Source organism: Chelmon rostratus, chromosome 18, assembly GCF_017976325.1.
Source record: "Chelmon rostratus isolate fCheRos1 chromosome 18, fCheRos1.pri, whole genome shotgun sequence".
NCBI lineage: Eukaryota > Metazoa > Chordata > Actinopteri > Chaetodontiformes > Chaetodontidae > Chelmon > Chelmon rostratus.
This window is the reverse complement of record NC_055675.1, coordinates 5,627,500-5,645,791: the sequence shown is the minus strand read 5'-3', so window position 1 is coordinate 5,645,791 and position 18,292 is coordinate 5,627,500. Positions and strand designations below refer to the sequence as shown.

The 18,292-nt window shown below is 42.0% G+C and overlaps 2 protein-coding genes across 5 annotated transcripts; one reads left to right on the top strand and one right to left on the bottom strand.

Moving 5' to 3' along the window:
• Nucleotides 1-452: 452 nt before the first annotated feature.
• On the bottom strand, nt 453-11,018 carry ints9 (integrator complex subunit 9). The gene is made up of 17 exons (XM_041959210.1): nt 10,914-11,018; nt 10,343-10,470; nt 10,155-10,215; nt 9,918-9,980; nt 9,570-9,709; nt 9,331-9,417; nt 8,909-9,029; nt 8,615-8,749; nt 7,481-7,592; nt 7,071-7,251; nt 6,458-6,518; nt 4,398-4,569; nt 4,178-4,302; nt 2,287-2,454; nt 1,913-2,011; nt 1,653-1,790; nt 453-1,212 (listed from the first exon to the last, which is right to left on the bottom strand). Exons 1-17 carry the CDS (start codon nt 10,920-10,922, stop codon nt 1,036-1,038), a joined length of 1,977 nt encoding a protein of 658 aa, XP_041815144.1. The 5' UTR covers nt 10,923-11,018; the 3' UTR covers nt 453-1,035.
• A 489-nt stretch (nt 11,019-11,507) lies between these two features.
• On the top strand, nt 11,508-18,004 carry pla2g7 (phospholipase A2, group VII (platelet-activating factor acetylhydrolase, plasma)). Of its 4 annotated transcripts, none has more exons than XM_041958477.1 (11): nt 11,508-11,627; nt 12,279-12,406; nt 12,569-12,719; nt 13,241-13,334; nt 13,428-13,496; nt 14,680-14,851; nt 15,273-15,386; nt 16,279-16,370; nt 16,621-16,791; nt 16,895-17,043; nt 17,137-18,004. In XM_041958477.1, the coding sequence occupies exons 2-11, from the start codon at nt 12,311-12,313 to the stop codon at nt 17,235-17,237; spliced, it is 1,209 nt and encodes a 402-aa protein (XP_041814411.1). In that variant the 5' UTR covers nt 11,508-11,627; nt 12,279-12,310; the 3' UTR covers nt 17,238-18,004. The 4 variants fall into 4 exon arrangements, with proteins under 4 accessions (XP_041814411.1, XP_041814409.1, XP_041814412.1 ...); XM_041958475.1 differs by lacking the exon at nt 11,508-11,627 and adding an exon at nt 11,638-11,859; XM_041958478.1 differs by lacking the exon at nt 11,508-11,627 and adding an exon at nt 11,673-11,786.
• Nucleotides 18,005-18,292: the final 288 nt, after the last annotated feature.

The window sequence follows — 18,292 nt, the reverse complement described above, 5'->3', positions numbered from 1 at the left end:
GGGACAGAGTCACTCTAAGAGCCCAAGGTGCCATCTTCAAATCCAGCAGTCCAAAACCCAAAGAAGATCATAAGACATGTAAAGAAACACAGATAAGCTGTTTCACCTCTAAATATGACTGCTCTCAATCAGCAGTACAAGGTGATTCCTAAGTACTGCGTATGACCAAGGCATAGAAATAAAAGCCTTTCTTTGGATACAAAGTCAAGCTTTAAGGCTTCAGTAGCAACCATTGAGTCCTGCACAGTTGCCAAGCTACCATAATAAAACCTCCATCCACAAGCTTTCCACAGCAGACATTGTGACTTGACAGTAGGGAAAGTGCAGGTTTTATTCTAATAACATCTCCATGAAAAATAATTCAGCCATCATTCATTCTATTATTTGCAACTGTGCTTTTGTGTGTGACACATCAAAATATCTGCTGTAAAAAAAAAAAAAAGAGGCTGTTATGGCTGATTCAGTAAAGGAGTACAGGATATAGAGCAGTTCCCTCTTTGGAAGGACAACCTGTGATCATTTCATTCAGATAGCTGAACATTCTGTTCCCAGTATGACACCTGGAAACTCGGGCCACCTTCAGCCGATGGGATGACAGAAATTCTGGATTAAACTTGAGTCGGGATTGCAAATGCCACTTTAGACATTGGGTTTTAAAGAGATTTTTTAAATATATGGCTTTGACATTTTTCTGTTGAACTTCTGTTCTCACTTCCTCCTTTGGAAAACTCAAGCTTATGACTGATGATCCCAGCTTTTCATTTATGTTTCACTACATTAGTTTCCTGACTGAAGAGGCTGTAGAGGTGAGAGTCACATGTCTGAAGAATCTTTTAATACAAAATACTATAATACAAAATATAACTAGACTTGACAGTAAAACTGGTGTCAATATGACTGAGGTGGAGAGGGTCCACTTCACAACTGTTCATCATATCCTTTCGCTCCACCACCATCTCTGCAGCCATCCACCGTCCAGTGAGGCAGAAATACTGTTGAAAAACGAACGATCAGGAGGCGCAGACAGGATTCAGGTCAGAGTTTCTGCAGGAAGCGCAGCACCAGGTCTCGCAGCGTGGTACGCAGCGGCTCGTTGTTGTCGCAGACGATGTGCGTCCCGTCCTCCTCCAGCTGGATCAGAGTGTCCTCCGCCTGCAGGTGCAGGATGTGTCCGTCTGCCGTCTCCTCCACTTTGACCTCTGTAATGCCGTGCTGCGGTGGGGAGGAGAGAAATGCAGATTTTATAGATGAGTTTTTCTGCATGGTGCAGCACTGGATGTAAGGCCTGCGTGAAATTAATATTAGTGTCAAGCAAAACATACATGCTATCTTCTCATCTATCTTATAAAAAGGTAGGGGAAAATGGCAATTTAACCGAACTAATTTAATAGTTATTACAAGGATATGCTGATGCCATTAATTCCATCTAATACGCCTTAGTTTAATTTTATTATTTTAAATCCCTGCCTTGGCTATAAAGAAATACTAATCCCAAAAATGTTATACATAAGGAGGTTGTAATGTCAGATAAGATGAGATTCTATCATTTAATTTGGGAATACTATAGCCACAGCGAATGAGGAGGCAATGATAGTGGAAAAATGTATTTTAACTAAAGGCTAATGTGAAAACGGTTTCTGCAGCTTTCACACCTTTTGCAATGTGGACAGGAAAGCTTCCAGAGGCACCGCTCCACTCAGCAGAGGTTTGGGGGCCAGCATCACTGGAGGCTCCTCTATTACCCGCTTCCTCTTCTTGCTGGGGGGCACTGGAGGGGGTTTGGGCACCGACTGGCAACACAGAAGAGGAAAAACTCCCATTTAAGTTAATTCAGTTATGCTAATAATGTCCATACACATTCATACACCTAGTTTGTGTTAAAAATTCACAAGACAGACACACACACACTCACCTGCAGTGTGTGTTTGTTGTCCTTGGAGTGCAGCACTGCAGACACTGTTGCCAGGGAGATGCCAGGTTTAATCTCAGAGGGCACCAGGGAGTTGGCCAGCTAGGAACAGAAGGATCTGACTTTTAGACTTGAAAACTGGCCACCTGTTCTCAGACAGGAGCTGGAGTATTTCCATAATACATTCCTCTCTTTAATTCTGACAGCTTTTTATACGCCGTATGTCACTGTCTCCTACCGCACATGAGACTTCAGAGTATGCACTCACCAGCTGTTTCCAAAGGAGCTGATTTTATCTTTATTCAACATTGTCGACGGAGTCTGTTAGGTTCCTTATAACCAGACGAGTTGAAGAGGAATATATTCATGTGACTCACCTCAGGCAGTATGTAGATGCGTTCATAGCGGCGTCTGAAGGGCAAGTTGAGTACAGAGCAGCGTCTGTAGGGCATGGGAGGGGGCTGCAGCTCCAGCATCAGATCAGAGCGGTGGGACTGGGTCAGTGGAGGCTGGGTGTACTGCTCTGGACACACCACATGGAGCGGCTGCAGGAGGCAAATACAGGAGTCAGTGCTCGACTCCTGATGGCTGAAAGAGTCCACTGAGGTGACTAACGTGCTGTACCATGTTCTGGGCTGATCCTGCTTTTATTGAACATACAAGCAGGGTTTAAATTAAGGCTGCACATGGAATTCAGCTAATTTCAACTGTTGTTGGTTAACGACAGTAAAATATGGTCAAAGCATTTTGAGTGTTTTTAATGATAATGTCTTTTCCTTGACTCATTTAAAATGAAGCCTATCAGCAAATTTGGCAAAGACACATCAAACGTGTTTATAAGTCCTTATTTTAGCCATAACATGATATTTGGCAGGACGGTGTTTGTGGTCACCCGGTGGCATCAAACTCAATTTGAAACAGAAAATAAAAACCTGTCCATCAGGGACCTCATGCCAGGCTTTAAAGGGAAATCTCCATGCCCATGTCATATTAGGTCTTAACAATATTTTATTATTATTAAAATATTATTAAACAGACTACACAGTCCAAAATTGGACACTGCTCAAACTTGACATGTACCTCTTTCTAAAACCAATCATCACTCTTTTGGAAATAACCCTGAAAGCCTCAATCACATCAGGAAAGCAATGGGAGACTCGTTTCGCCTTCTGAGGTTTCTGCTGCTCCCTCAGAAGACACAACCAGATGCTGTGTAATGAAGAACAAGACTAATGCTGCAGATCCATCTACCCCAACTTCATGAAGAAGCTGTCTACCAACACACAACAATGGCAGCACCCATGGAAGACACACTGCATTTAATATGCTAAGCCTTAAAATGTGTCTATATATGTTAGTACTTCTTCATAATTTATTTTATTTTACATTTATTTTGTTTTCATTGCCATGTAATCCATTTGCTCCTCTGCACATTTAAATCACTAGATGCATGTGTAGACTACAGTATCTGTATTAAGCTAGTGAACCGAATATTAACATATTCAAATGTTTAATGGCGTCTGATCCCTAATGTGTCCTTTATACTCCTCTGTTTCCTTTAAGCTGCACTGCTGGGAGTTCAACCGTGTGTACACGTGTGAAAGAAACATCAGTTTGCCACAGACAGCCATGTTTTTGTTCACATTTGGCATTGCTGGAATGCTTGGCCTTGCCATCCTTAGAGCCAAGCTATTAGCATGGCTATAAAAAAAAATAATAATCACCTGTATATCTGAGCTTTAATCTAAACCTGCTGCACACATCATTTCACAGAGGGTTAAGGCCTTAAAATGCAAGGGAAGACGTCTGCAGCTGAGGTCAGTTTGATCATTACTAAAATTGTGATGTGATTGTGACATACAATAATTATACAGTTAACTGAATCACTTACAATCAAACCATTGACTCGATCTCTCAGCAGCATTTATGGACTTGTTGTGTATTACCTCCTGCTCTGCCCTGAATGCTGGTCCAGCATTGCTCTGTTATCTTGTTTGTGCCTTGCCTTTTAGTTTTTAAATCATTTCCATGGTGATGTGCACCGACAGGACTGCGACTGACTCAGTGATTATCGGCTTGTTGCACAATTCCCCTCTTACCAGTGTTGCATGTGAAAAAAAGAAACTTCTCTACAAGCTCAAGGTTATAAAATCAGTCCATGTAGGTGCAAACCACTTACTGCTTACTTCTCTTAAGTCCACCTTTAAATGGTTGTGCTAATAGTACATTTACTGTATCTATGAATGGGATGGTAAGTGTTGGCCATACCTGGACCTCCTTGAGCAGCTTTGATACTTGATGGAAGTTGAGCCGTGTGTCAATGGGACAGTAAACACACTTCATAGCCAGTGGCTGGTAGGGAGACAGAGCATCCAGGTAAGAAAAGTCTGGCTCTGGTGGTGAGAAAGAAAAGTCCTGCAGGCTTTAGACACGATTACAGGACGACATGTTGTCATTCGTGATACAGGAGTGCTTGTAATACAGTTACCAGTAAAGATGATGGTGTTGAGGCTGGATTTGCCCCACAGCTCCATGAAGTGGACCACGTCCCCGAAGCGCAGGGACGGGTGACCGGTGAACACCACGCACGGCTGACGGAACTCGCTGCTGAAGTCTCCGTGAATGCTGGGGTAGTGCTTCAGCTTGTTGGTCTGGATGAGCTGGAACAACGATGCAGGAATTGTAAGAGAGCAGTCGCCGTTATTGTGTCCTGCACTTTCGCTCACCAGCTCAAAATACCATTCAAAACACGAGGGCCGGTCTGGCCAGGAGCACCACTCTGTGTGTGAACATGGCCGTCTGTGCTGTGAAGAGTATTCATGTACACAGTGATTTACTGAGGACTGCTTCCTCGCACAGAGTAGATGGAGGAAAGGCTCCTCTATTTCCAAACAGCTAACCTCTGCTGCTGTACACACAGACAGTACTCAGCAAGTGATGCTCATTGTCACTTTGGGCCAAAAAAATAAGAATAGCTTGTTTGAGCACAAAAATATTTCAGGTGATTCCTGGTTACAGATTTCCTGATTTCAAGGGTTTCTCTAAAGTAAAATATTTTCTCTTTACATGGGCGGATCAATAGCGTTTACAGCGAACAGTGACTTGATGGATATTTGGGTCATATTCCTATACTTTGATGAGTTTGATTACACACATATATTCTGCTAATAGTTAGATTACATGCATATGTTTTTATTAATGATAAATGATGATTAATGATGATCCTGATATGTTGATCTTATTCATATTTTCTGCTGATGGATTGTGTGACTGAACAGAAATTCTTCTTTTTCCTTTATTATTCATAGAAGTGATTTAGACGAGTGATTCTTTGTGTGCAAAATATATCTAAGGCCAGTATGACCTAGAACAGGAGGTTTTGAGATAGAGGCCTGGTATGGGAGACATCTTGGGGCCCTCAACTTAAGATAGAACAGGTTGGCGTCAGGGATAAAGTTGTCTCTCTAGATTTGTCCTTGCAAACAGGTTGCTGCAGTGACGTTGGATTCTCAGAGATGAGCAAGCAGAGGAGAGAGAGCGCCCGACGTCAACAAGGAGGAGCCAACGACTGTTTCAGCATGTCTATAAAATACTGGGTCAGGGAGAGGTAGTGTGTCAGACTTCATGAACTGACCCAACTCTGTTGTGGATCAGGGAAAGGTTAAGTCGAGGCCCAGAGCTCTGTAACCTTGCTAAACTGATTTATCTATTGCTTCATTAAAAGAACCCAGAGGACCAGAGAGATTTTTGAGACATGTCCTCGACAGACTGCATTTACATGCACACTAATATTCTACTATTATTCCAAATTTCATACGGGTCATCTAAACAGCATTATTCAGTTGAATGTTTTAAGTTAGACCTTACTCCAAATGGAGCATTTTCCAATGAGGATATGTGGGATATGTTAATGTGATTCAGGCTTTAGGAGCATTCTTTGGACACGTACAGCACATTCACAATATGCAGCTCAGTCGGTGTTTGTACTGCAGCTTGTGACACACGGCCTCTCGCCTGTTTATGCTCAGCTCTGCGTGTTGTAAACAAACCGACTAGCCAACAGTTTACAAGGCCGGGCTTGAGATGCACGCACATGAGAACATCCCACATTTCTGGTCAGAAGCAGAAACACACCTACTTATAATATTATGGCACGTTATCAACAGGTTTTTGGATATGCCAAATATCACAGTGCCAACCTTTTCAAGGGGGTGGTTAAACGACAGCGAGGCTGTGGTGTGTTCATTGATCAGGGTGTGAATGTAAATAAGAATAGTGGAATATTCATTTTCATAGCCTTGTACAGCTTAATAGGAATATTGTCTATCTTGCAATAAGGGCAAATAGTTATAAAATTTTGTGCATGTAAACGTAGTCATTGTCACAGACTGATGTCAGACAACTGCATTAGGTTTCAGAAACCCTCTCCGAGCTTTTGACTGGCCTCAGTGCTCATTTGCGAGCAGATAATGAGAATTTACAGCTATCCATTATCTCAAGAATGCAGCATTGTTTTCCACTAGTCGGAGGCACAGCAGCAGGACTCACCTCTGCATGAGGGAATGGAGGCTCTGGAAGATACACCTTCGACTGCTTGTTGTGGCAAAGCCTAAAATGAGAAAATCAACAAATCGAATGAGGATATCCCAAAGCAATCAGCAGGTGTCTGAGAACAAGTATACTATCACTGCTGTTAACAAGCACTGTTTACAGTTTGTTTTTGATTTTACATTTACATGTCTTAAACATTAAAATCATGTAAAATACAGCTGTTTCATAGAGACGACTTTTGTTCGCCGCAATGCACCATTCTGGCAGGAGATGTAATCAGCAGACACTGCACTGCTGCAGTCAGCGACAGTAAATGTTTGACATCAACACTAACACTGGCTGTTGCGTCTGCGCTGTTTTGAATGTATAATGAGTCACAGGCCAAACATTAAGCTCTCCTGAGCAACATTGTGTAAACTGAAGCAAACAATAATGTGTTAAGTCACATATCAAAGGATTTTTATGCGCATGTTGGTGTTTATTCCCTACGTTGATACACAGAACATCTCTCCCTGTATTTGGCTTTATCTTAATCCATTGTCTTATTTTCATCATTTTCTTTTTTTTCATTTCCTTCTAGGTACAGGAATTTGGATGAACAGCTCCTCACCACTCAGCAAAGATCTGAGAGAACTCCAGCGAGCTGTTGGCGACAGGTGAGATGAAGTAGAAGGGCGTGGTCCCCAGGTTGGCGCTCTCGATGAACTGGTACAGACACTCCAGCAGGTCATATATCACTCCTGAGGAGTAGCACGGCACTAGAACATTGCCTCCTGCTCGAATTGTCATGGCTGCAGGCACACGTGAATAATAAATACTGACATTACCGGACCAACAAAGACAGAGACAGTAAGATTCCTGGATCACTTTAAACAAAGCCTGAGGGAAGTAAGACCAATTTAATGACAAGTATTTACTTACTAAAGCTTTTAAACATATTTACACAACAAAAATTATTTCAAAATTTTGGAAACTTTAACCCAACAGACTTTTAAGATTATCTGCTACATTTGAACCGACCAAGGTTGCTGCAGAATTCTCCCAGCATGCCGTCTGGGTTGGCGGTGGGCATCTGGGTGAGGCCTGTCAGAATCAGAACATCGCTGTTCTTAAGGGAGCTTTGGTCCATGGGCTGAGAGAAGAGAGGAGGAGATACTTTAAATTATCACGAGCTCTGTGAGAACGCTCTGGTGAGTTTTATTATATTTCAACACACCCGTGACGGGCGTACTACAAAGCTGTATTTATGGGTTAGCGACCTATGTTGAGCCTAAAGCCAAAGTTTTCAATGTCACAAAGGTGACTCTATTTTAACCTGGCTAGATAGCCATGGTAACAAATGCTGCACACCTAACCTGCTCCAGAGGAGATTATGTTCAGAGTTTTGGATTTAAATATAAAAAGCACCACCCTTTCACCAATTCCTTTCCTGATGATATTCTCTATGAGAGATACAGATTCTAAGATGAAGGAATATCTTAGACATGCAAACTCTTTATGCTTGATTCTGATTTCCTGCCAAGTCCTTTTTACACTGCTGGTACAACACCAACTGAAATATTGATTAGTCTAATGGTATTATCACCGATTAATATTTAATCAAAAAATGTATCTCCTCAAAAGATCCTTTTTATAGGAACACGCACAGAGCCTGATGAAGAAAACCTAGATTAAAAAAGACAGTTGATAACCACCGTCATCATACCTTATCTCTTACTGGGGTTTAAGGTTTGGTCGAGCAAGCTCACGCAGAAAGCCTGGCTATGTTGAACTTGCATCATCCGATAACCCTCAGTCACTTCCAACTTTCACTTTTTAAATGACTGAACCAAGTTACCAGTAAACAACACTGTCAATTTATCCCTTGTGTGCTATACAGTGTATCCTGGAATAAACTAAAGAGCTTGTTTTTTCCCATTTCCTACAATCATAGCTGACAAAAACTGATGACTGAAAACTAAAATGCAGTAAGAAAGATTGCTTTTCTGTTTGGAGAGCATTTAAGACTCTTGCTAATGTGCTATGTTAATTTAAATGCATTTTACAAACATACACCTGAAGTCAAGTCAAACATTTGTACCACAATCTTGATCATTGCAGGTCTTCCTCAGGCCCCATGTGTAATTTTCTCTAGCTTAAGAACTGTTGACTTACCTGTGGATGTGTGGTGAGGAGGGATGAACCAGACACATAGGAAACTTTCTCATGATGAGACTGGATGATCCAGTTGGAGCTGCCCAATGAGTAGCCGGAGCTTAAGGGGGAGATTTGTACAGCTCCAAACAACTCCTGGAGAAAGGATGAAAGTTCTCATGAGAACTCAAAAACAGAGCAGAAAGAGGACAGATATTTTTGTAGTACGTACTAATACAATAATGAATCATACAGTCACAGTGTATGGTGAAGGCTGATGTCTCAGAGTCAGGATTATGTATGTATGGTTCTTACCACTTTCTGTGAGTAGCCCACAAGCTGCACTTTGCTGAGGGCAGAGTTGACCTCCTGCATGCTGTAGCATCGCTTCCACGTCCACACGTCTACTGCATCCTTCATCGGCCCAGGGAGCATCCTGTTATAATAAAATTATGATTTCATTCATATAATTTTGGATCGTGTTAAATGTTGCTAAAAGGTAACTGAAGGTAAAATGAAACTGCACAATCAAAAGGTAGGGCAAGGCAAATTAAAACCACAGCAAGCAAGATAAACAAAAAAAGAGAGAAAATACAGGTAAAAATATTGTTTTATTACATTTTATATCTTAAAATAAAAAATATATATTTTCCAATGTGAATTCTTCTGTTTTTCCACAACCACCCATAGATACTCTTCTCTTTGTACCATCACTGTTTTCTCTGTAGTTTATGTACCTCTGTATTTCTTTATTTTTCCAGCAGGTGGCAGACTGGGCTTTGGGAACTCGCTCCATGAAGTTCACCAGTTCCTCCATCAAAAGTCTGAGGAAAATAATATTATTTTGTTCCTGAGATGATATATTAACTTAAAAATCTACAGTCTCTTTTTACAAAACCATGAAAAAAATGAGAAAAGCAGTGTTAAAATAACATGCATATTTTCCTGTATATGAATATAAAAACAATACGATTACCTGCCAATCTGCAGGGTGGGCTCTGTAGCGTACACTGTCCCAGTGAAGCCTGTGTGTTCAGTGATGTAGGGCAGGGCCATCATACAGTGGTAGTTGGAGATCAGGATGACATCGATGGTAGATAGATCCAGCAGTTCTCTCTGGGGCCAATAAATATGGGAAATAGTATATTTAGATCAAATATGCCAGTGCCTACTGTAAGTAGAGCATTTGTTATAATCAGCATTATAAGTTCCTTTAGCAAAATCATTCATTTGAAGCATCAGACTCACATCTTCAGCAAGAGAAAAGAAATGCACTTCATCTTAAATATACTGTGTGTGTGGTGGCTGGGGCGGTTTGGTTTACCTCAGGGAGACAGAACTCTGGCTGTGAGTCGACAAACACTCGTCCTGCACATTCCTTCAGCTCCTGGAAAGATGGTCAGAAAGAGTCTGTTTACCTTTGTCCCAGACAAATCTTATTAGGCTTACAATTTACAGAAGTAGAACGAAAGAGAAACAAAGCAACAACCACACAAATGTTGAAGTTGAGATGTAGGTTGAAAGCTCAGTGAGTTAAATACAACAAATGTGTTTCTCATACCTTTTCTAAGTTTAATGTTCCATCCTTAGAGATCCAACCAGGTAGCTTGGAGAGTCGAGGGCTGAAGAAGAACAAGAGCAGAAAAACTCATCATGACTCAGAGCAATGGCTACTCTACCATACATAAATGAATGAATGGATAAATGAGTGAATGAATGAAGGCAGTGCCTCTGAGTCCAGTGGCTCACCTGTGTACCAGAGGAAGGGGCAGGAAATTGAGGGCAGATGTGGTGTCCAGCCCACAGTCCAGCATGATGGTGGTGGATTTGAATTTGAGGACATTGCAAGGCAATGTAGGATGACCAGACAGACAATACTGAGAGATATGGAAGGAAAGTCACTCATTAGACAGACGTGGACAAAAAAACAACACTGTGTGCCAGCAACACAATGCATGACAGATACAGCTGAAAGTTAACAGCACATTATATTTAGTTCAGTCAGGAGATACTGTCTGTAAGTCTATGTAATAACGCGCACACATAGCTGTATAGTTAGCCTCACTGTAAGAACTGAGTGCTCCATTTACCGGCATCACATAAACCAACTGACTGTGTTTTACATACATAACCTAGCTTTTAGCTGCAGAGTTCACGTTAACCACAGTGGATGACACAATTAGCTATACTAGCAATTGGCTATTAGCTGCTAAGCTAACAGAGTAGCTATATCTACATATACCCTGAAACACTTAGTAACGCACTATCATAGACAGCTAACGGCTGACTTGGCTATATTCATGATGTTATAGTTACTGACCAATTTCATTTTCAACACCAGCCACGACTGATAAATTAGTTTTAGATACTCGGATTTGCTAACACTGCATCCTTCTACAGAGCTTTTTCAGGACACTGCTCGCACTGTCTCCACCACTTTCTCCCTCTGCTGCCCTCTACAGAGCTGGAGTGTTTCTTAAGTCACAGTAAATATCTTCTACAGGCAAGTCAAACGCTGCAAACGCCGAACAAAACAATGCGTTTTTGTTTGTTTGTGACTGCCCTGAACAAAAACTCCGTGTCTCACAAAATATTACTGTGAAATATCAATCAAAGCGTCAATAATTGTTGTCAACAAATGCACGTGCCTATAGCCTGCAAGGCTGTCAATCAGATCCGCCGGCTCTCACCAGAGCCATACATAGATCAGTTCAGCTGGTTTTAAAAGGGACAGACGGAGGATAGACAGAGAGATATTTACACTTAAAGTGTGATGATAATATGAGTTAGGGGGCGAAACCTAACCCATTTGTTGTACATATTATATGAGGTTGTGTTAAATTGAAGTTGAGGGAAGTTTTTCGGCAGCCATAGCGCGGGGCGACTGTCACAGGGCGGTGAAGTAAAACTTGGCATCCACTGCTCTGGTTTAGCCCCCTCCCACGCTAGCGGCGGCTAGCTAACTCTAACATCCGCGACCTGTCAAACCGACCTCAAGTGCCTCACACCGGTACACCAATGTCGAGAAAGTGACGTGAGTTACGTGGCAATGTTGCGAAACTGATGTAGTAACATCTGCGCACAACTACTTCTGTACCCTCGGCAGACCTCGTTTTTCTCTACTAGACGATGCGTGTTTTTGAAGGCTAGCAGCTAACCAGAAGATATTGGGGCTAGCTCGCGTTTGAAAGCGGTGAGGTCGATGTTTTCTCATGGAGGATTTGTACAGTTAGTAGTCAAGAGGATTTACGAGTGGGCTCGGACAGGTAGGGGTTGAGACGCTACGTATTTATCGATAGAGGAAATACACTGATGTCCTCCACAGCGACAACAAGGTGAAAACACCTGTAAGGCTGCGCGTGGTTGTTAACTCAAAACGCGAGGCTCGGCACGCGCACAGGTCCGTCTGGCGAAGTTATAGTATAATAACTGTTGTTCTTTCTTAAACAGTCAAATTAGGAGTCAAAAAGTCTTATTAGTCACCAGTAAGTTAAGTAATTTCTGCTACATTAATGATGGTAGAATAAATCATACTCTGCTGACATTAATCAGTGAAGCTTTGTATAGAAAGTCTGATGGGTCATGTTATCTCTGTCATGACTGTCATCCTTGTGAGGTCAGCGTCGTTGCTTCCTGTCAAGCTGACCTAGTGTTTTACCAGTTGAGTGTCTCTTGTGTTGGACAGACCAGAGGAGGCACACGCTCGCTTTCTTCGCCATGGGGAACGCCTGCAGTAATCATCTTGGGATCCCACCTGCTAAGGGCCCCAATGCTGTGGGATGCACTGACTTCATGATGGACCACACTGCACAGGTAAAAGCAGAACCACACACCTAATCGCAGAGGCGATCTTGTGGAGGAAAAGACAGAGGTAGCATAACAGCTGATTTTCATCCCCAAAAGAAGTTAGGTAAAAGTCGGCAGCAGTGTTTGTGTGCTACATTGTGTGAGCTTCTCCCTCTGTGTCATTTACAGGGCAGCTTCTTCCGGCTTTACTATCCTTGCCAAGAGACTGAAAAAGCGGAGAAACCTGACTGGGTCCCCTGCAGGGAGTATTTCAACGGCCTGGCAGACTTCATGAAAATCAACAGGACTCTCAGTGAAAGGATTTTCAACTACCTCTTTGGTAATTTCACTTCAGCTAGTAATATGAAAAATATTTCACGTGATTTGTACAAGCTCATGCTGCTTCAGCTAGTCTTTCCAGGACTATACCAGTGGGGGTGGTTTTTTGCATGTTTTTTGGTCATTTCTGACAAATGTAACATAGTTTATATTACTGCTGAAAGTGTTTCCAGGTGTGCCGTAGTGTTTTAGATTGTTTTTCACTCAATTAGACTCACTTTCATCAGAGTAGTGTTATTGTTCCACTATAATCCAGGAAGGACTCGAAATCAATTTGCACTTTGAACGTCATTACCAAAATCAAATAATAGCTGTGATAACAGTGAAACAGGAAGTGTGTATCTTACTCTTATAAGTTTCAAATCTGCAAGTTAATGTTCACGCTGTAAAAATGCGTGGGAAGCACTGTGGGAAAGCAACATGACAGCATGCTCATGGGTCGTGTAAGTAGCTAAAATGTACAAAAGCTCTTTAAAAAAGGCTTCAAAGAGTTCTGTAAAAGCTTCTGTTTGTTCATTTCAGGGTCCTTTAAGATCCCAGCCTACTTGGATGCTCCATTTAAATCAACTGGAAAATGTCCTGTAGTTATCTTCTCCCATGGCCTTGGAGCCTTCAGGTATACACAGAACACTGCCACAGTGTTTACTCATCACGAACTGGGAGTTGTGCTCACTCTCCAGCCTCTATTAATCTCTGTGGTGTTTCCTAGGACTTTGTATTCAGCTATATGTGCAGAATTGGCCTCACAGGGCTTCATCGTGGTGTCCGTGGAACACAGGTATGTGTATGAGATTTAAAACATTAGTAGACGTCATCTTTGGCTTTGAAAAACACTGATTTTTCACCATTTTCTGACATTTTTTCGACACTTTTAGCTGATGTGCAGTCCTCATGTTGATGCCAGGGCTTCTTTCGTTCAAGCTCTGGATAAAATCTTTATGTATCTGAACTGTATTCAAACTGCGGGCTGGCGGTACGCGCGCTGACAATGTGAAACTAAGGCTGTGTGTCAGTTGGAGGAAATTCTAGTTGAACGTTAGCCAAGCCAACAATAACAGTCTCTTCTGCAAGCGGCTGTCTGTTTATCTGTGGAGTAGGAGTGGAAAGGGTGTGCAGACAATAGTACGAACCAGGTCATCACATTTCTTTTCAGTGTAGATAGAGACAAGGGGACCATATGGAGATGAACATAATGGCCACAGTTAGCGTGTCACTCGTGTGGACTGAGGTGGTATTCCGCTGAAATTTAGCAGCTGGTTCACGGCTGAAGCCACAGGGAAAAAAAAAATCATGTGCCGGTGTTGTGACATGGTTTATAGCTGTGACAGGAGACAGACTTTGTTTCACATGCCTGCGTTCGTGGCCGCGGGTCGATCCAGCCGCTCAGCCAGTGGTGCTTTTGTCACACGGCCAAATTACTTTGCTTACCCTGTCACCAAAACAAAACCTGAACACAAAGAAGTTCCCTTTTAACAGGGTTTAGTTTGAGCTGCAACCAAAACTCACTCACTTTGGAAGAAAGTCTGATCAATTCATCACCATTCATTTATTAGATTATTGACCCGAGAAACTGCCCTTTTTTTTTAAATTCACTTGAAACAGGATGACGTTATTCATCTTTTATTTTGGTTTTTACTCCGGACTGAATGAATTTCTTATTTCTGTAAGGCCACTTTAAATGTGCTGTGTGAAACACTTTGTTTCAGATCGTACTGTAGAGAAATGTGTTTTTATCTATCAGACTCTTCAACCAAAAAGGTATGAAGTGTGTCCAGCTGCCTGTTGTTAAGTAGCTATGACTGTGTCTTAGTAGTCAGAAATAATGAAGTGCTTTGGTACCATATCTGTTTCAGGGGAAACTTCTGAACACATCCAAATAATCGTTTAAACTTAGGTCAATTTTTGCAGCAGTTAGCTTTCTACTCATAACTGTGCACCATTGTCTGTGTCTGTGTCTGCAGAGACCAGTCAGCCTCAGCTACGTATTATTTTCGTGAGAAGACGGAGTCAGAGAGGGCGAATGAGAACAAGCCTAAAACATCTGGCTCAGCCCAGGACAGCTTGGTCAGCGAGTGGATGTACTACAGATCTCTGCAGCACGGAGAGACAGAGTTCCCCCTCAGAAACAAACAGGTAACGAGTGTTTCTGCTGTAGTCTGGGAGGTAAAGTCCACGCGCCGCGTGTCTCGACAAGACGACAGTCACTGTGTTAAAGGTAGAGGTGGAGACATTTTCCGCTTTTATCCAATGCGGGTTTGGAATTGACAGCAGATGGATTGCACAACATCTGAACTTTACACCCACTGAACAACATGCTGCATGACTGATGTCGTGCACATCAAACCACATCCTGGTTTCTTCAGTCAGATCTTTACGAGATATGATTCACACTCTCACATTATAGCTTTTTTATCTTGGTGTTTATCTATGCTATTTTTATTGTTTCCTATACTTCATTACAGTATATTGAGTGTGTGTTTGAAATAGCAGCAGTATTCAGTGTTTGCTTTCTCCTTTTCTCCTGACCTGTGTGAATCTTTGGCTTCGTTCCCAGGTGAAACAGAGAGCAGATGAATGCATTCTGGCTCTGGATAGACTCACTGAAATTAACTCAGGGATACCAGTGCAAAATGTTTTGCAAACACAGTTTGACTGGACGACGCTGGAGGTAACCTTTGCATGACCGTTTGAGATTTGTGGTCTAGTTTTACAGAGCTCATGAGCTGTAAATGATAAAAAAAAAACAGCCAGAACGCGACATGTAGTAACAAAACAATGAAAGTACAGAGTTTACAATATGACATGAATTACATGTATGATAATGCAAGGTGGAGCATGTCTGCAGGCAATACCGGGCTCTTTACATGTCCTGGATTACAGTAGATCACCAAGTTAAAGTTTATATGTTGTAGCTTTTTGTAAGTTTCCAAGAAATCCACAGGGAAAAGAGCAAGTGAAACTCAAGAAAACTGGAACAACTTCTAATAAATGAGTGTAATCTAACACCACTGACCTCAGGTGGCATTCCAAGGCTGAAAAAATCTTGTCTGGCCATTCATGAATCATTTAAATGGAAAAAAATGGTCCAGTCATCACTTTCCATTGCAGTAACCAAATATCACTCAGATAAAGACTGTACAACTGAAAAAGCAAGGACTGAAGTATCTGAAGTACCTTTTTTAACAGTAATTAAGTCACTTTTTAGATATTTTTGAGTATAAACTCACACCTGTGCTCTATTTTCACATACTTATGTAGACTAGTTTATGTAGAGTAGTTTAAAGTTATGCTGTTCTTGAGGTGCCCCCGTCGCTTTGATAAATACATCATAGTCACGTCACTGACTTTGAGAGGTATTTGTCAACATGGCATACACATGTTAAAATGTTTAATGTCAGGACGCCATATTGGTCCTTTCACAGTGACTTCATGGAACAAATGTAGCAGTTATACAAAAATCCTCGATAGACAACCGATGGTTAGATGTAGTGTCACTCTTCTCTCATTCCCTAATTTTTTCCCCCCTCCTTTAATCTGTCCTCTTGTTTCCTGGCTGACAGAACTCCATGGATCTGTGTAGGATAGCAGCCATGGGGCATTCCTTTGGAGGAGCAACAGTGATTGAAGCTCTGTGCAAAGAGGTTAAGTTCAAGTATGTGGATTTACAACGTACATCCATCCATCAGCATGTCTCCTCGTTTTGGAGAAGCAGGACTATGATACAACATATGACTTGTTTTTTAAGATTATAAATTGACAGAAGCACAGAATTTAGTACGAAATCTAGTAGAATATCATATGATAGTAGTATCAGAATTTCAACCAATACTGATCTTCGATCTAGGTATTGATATTTGTGTTCTGAAATTACTCCTCCGGGAAACTCTTCACTCTTCAATCAGGTGTGGCATCGCGCTGGACGCCTGGATGTTCCCTTTAGATGATGAGGTCTTTCCTCGGGTGAAGCAGCCGATCTTCTTCATCAACTCAGAGAAGTTCCAGTGGGCGGGGAACATCAGCCGCATGAGGAAGCTGGACTCTGCCGTCATACAGAGGAGGATGATAACGATCAGGTATCATGGACGGAGCTGATGAAGGGATGACATGTTTAGTCTCATCAATTCTGTAAAAGTCAGTTTCCTGAGGTGTTTTCTTTCAACTGCATTCCTTCATCAGAGGTACAGTCCACCAGAGCTTCCCCGACTTCACCTTCCTGACGGGCAACTGGATCGGGAAGCTGATGAAGCTGAAGGGAGAGATCGACCCAGAGCTCGCCATAGACCTCTCCAACAAAGCAACACTAGCCTTCCTGCAACGCCATCTCGGTAAGAGCACAAAGCGTTCGCCCTCCTTAATCTTTAAATTCTGAGTTCTGCGGCACTTCTGAAAGATGCTAAAAAGCTTGTTGGATTTTGCAGGTCTAGAGAGGAACTTTAATCAGTGGGACCCTCTGATTGATGGCCAAGATGAAAACCTCATTCAAGGAACTAATGTCACTGTGCTTCAGTCTGCCATCTGAACTGCTTAATATACCACAGAATAAACACCAGAGACCGTCAGATGAATGATCCACCCGGAGCACAGGACCCGAAATGTCACGCCAGGCCTGCGTGGCCTTTCAGAATAACATTCTGGAGTAGCAATGGATAGGAAAGATCATCTCTACCTCACCCGCAGGAAAGATTTGTTTTTCTCGACCGATAAAACACTCACTCAGCGGACCAGCGTTTGTTTCATGAGGCCTGAATGTTGCGTACGAGCAGCTGAACACTTCCTCTTTTTACTGTTAGTGAAATCTTCACCATCACCAGGACATTTCTCAGAGAAATTGTTTGAACCATTTTCATCTTTGAGTGTACATAAAGCCAACAGAGATAACGTTATCTCGCACTAATACGGAACGTCTCATTGGATGACTTTCAAGCAGAGGCGAGCTACACTATGATTGCAGTGTGATTATGTGACGAGGCCTATGACGAGAATGGGATCCAACCAGTGGGCTCGAGATGGGCATTGTTGAAAAAGGAAGACTGAAGTATGATTTTAATTATTAGCCAAGAGAGTAAACTAAATGTATCCATGCTGATTCAACAGGAGACGGCCACATAAGCAAGTCAGCATCATTAAAAGAATACAAACACTACAAGGTGGCATTAAGCTACCATGTGGCACAGCTCACAGTACTGTTCATCCAGAGTCAGTAACATGTAACAGCCTTCTACCTTTATACACTTACTGTCTGAAATACCTGCCATTTATACACAACTGAAACACAATAAATCTGGTTTGTATACAAATCTATTTTGTGCCAGTTTCTTTAAGTGGCTTGATTTTTCCTGGTCTGCCTGCTCACTTTTAAGAGCCGTTAATGCTAGGAGCTTAGAAATGGCTACAGCTAAAGCTTTTGAACATGCATGTGTAAACTCCAGAGGCGCACTACTAACAGTTGTTTGTCATCATTTTTACAAACCGTATGAAAGTGCTGCCATTGCCTTGACAGTGTTTCATGAACAGTACATGAAGACCTCATCATAAGACACTCGGAGGCTCTGAGTGACAGAGTGTAGATTTTCA

Bases quoted from the DNA above. Each gene is read 5' to 3' on its own strand.
- ints9 (XM_041959210.1), bottom strand. The intron at 7,252-7,480 runs GTCGGTTCAAAT...GTGTGCCTGCAG, and splicing joins AGAATTCTGCAGCAACCTTG to CCATGACAATTCGAGCAGGA. The intron at 2,455-4,177 runs GTATGGCCAACA...TGCCTCCTGCAG, and splicing joins AGCTGCTCAAGGAGGTCCAG to CCGCTCCATGTGGTGTGTCC.
- pla2g7 (XM_041958475.1), top strand. From the start codon at position 11,796: ATGTTTTCTCATGGAGGATTTGTACAGTTAGTAGTCAAGAGGATTTAC. The intron at 13,335-13,427 runs GTATACACAGAA...GGTGTTTCCTAG, and splicing joins CATGGCCTTGGAGCCTTCAG to GACTTTGTATTCAGCTATAT. The intron at 13,497-14,679 runs GTATGTGTATGA...CTGTGTCTGCAG, and splicing joins GTGGTGTCCGTGGAACACAG to AGACCAGTCAGCCTCAGCTA.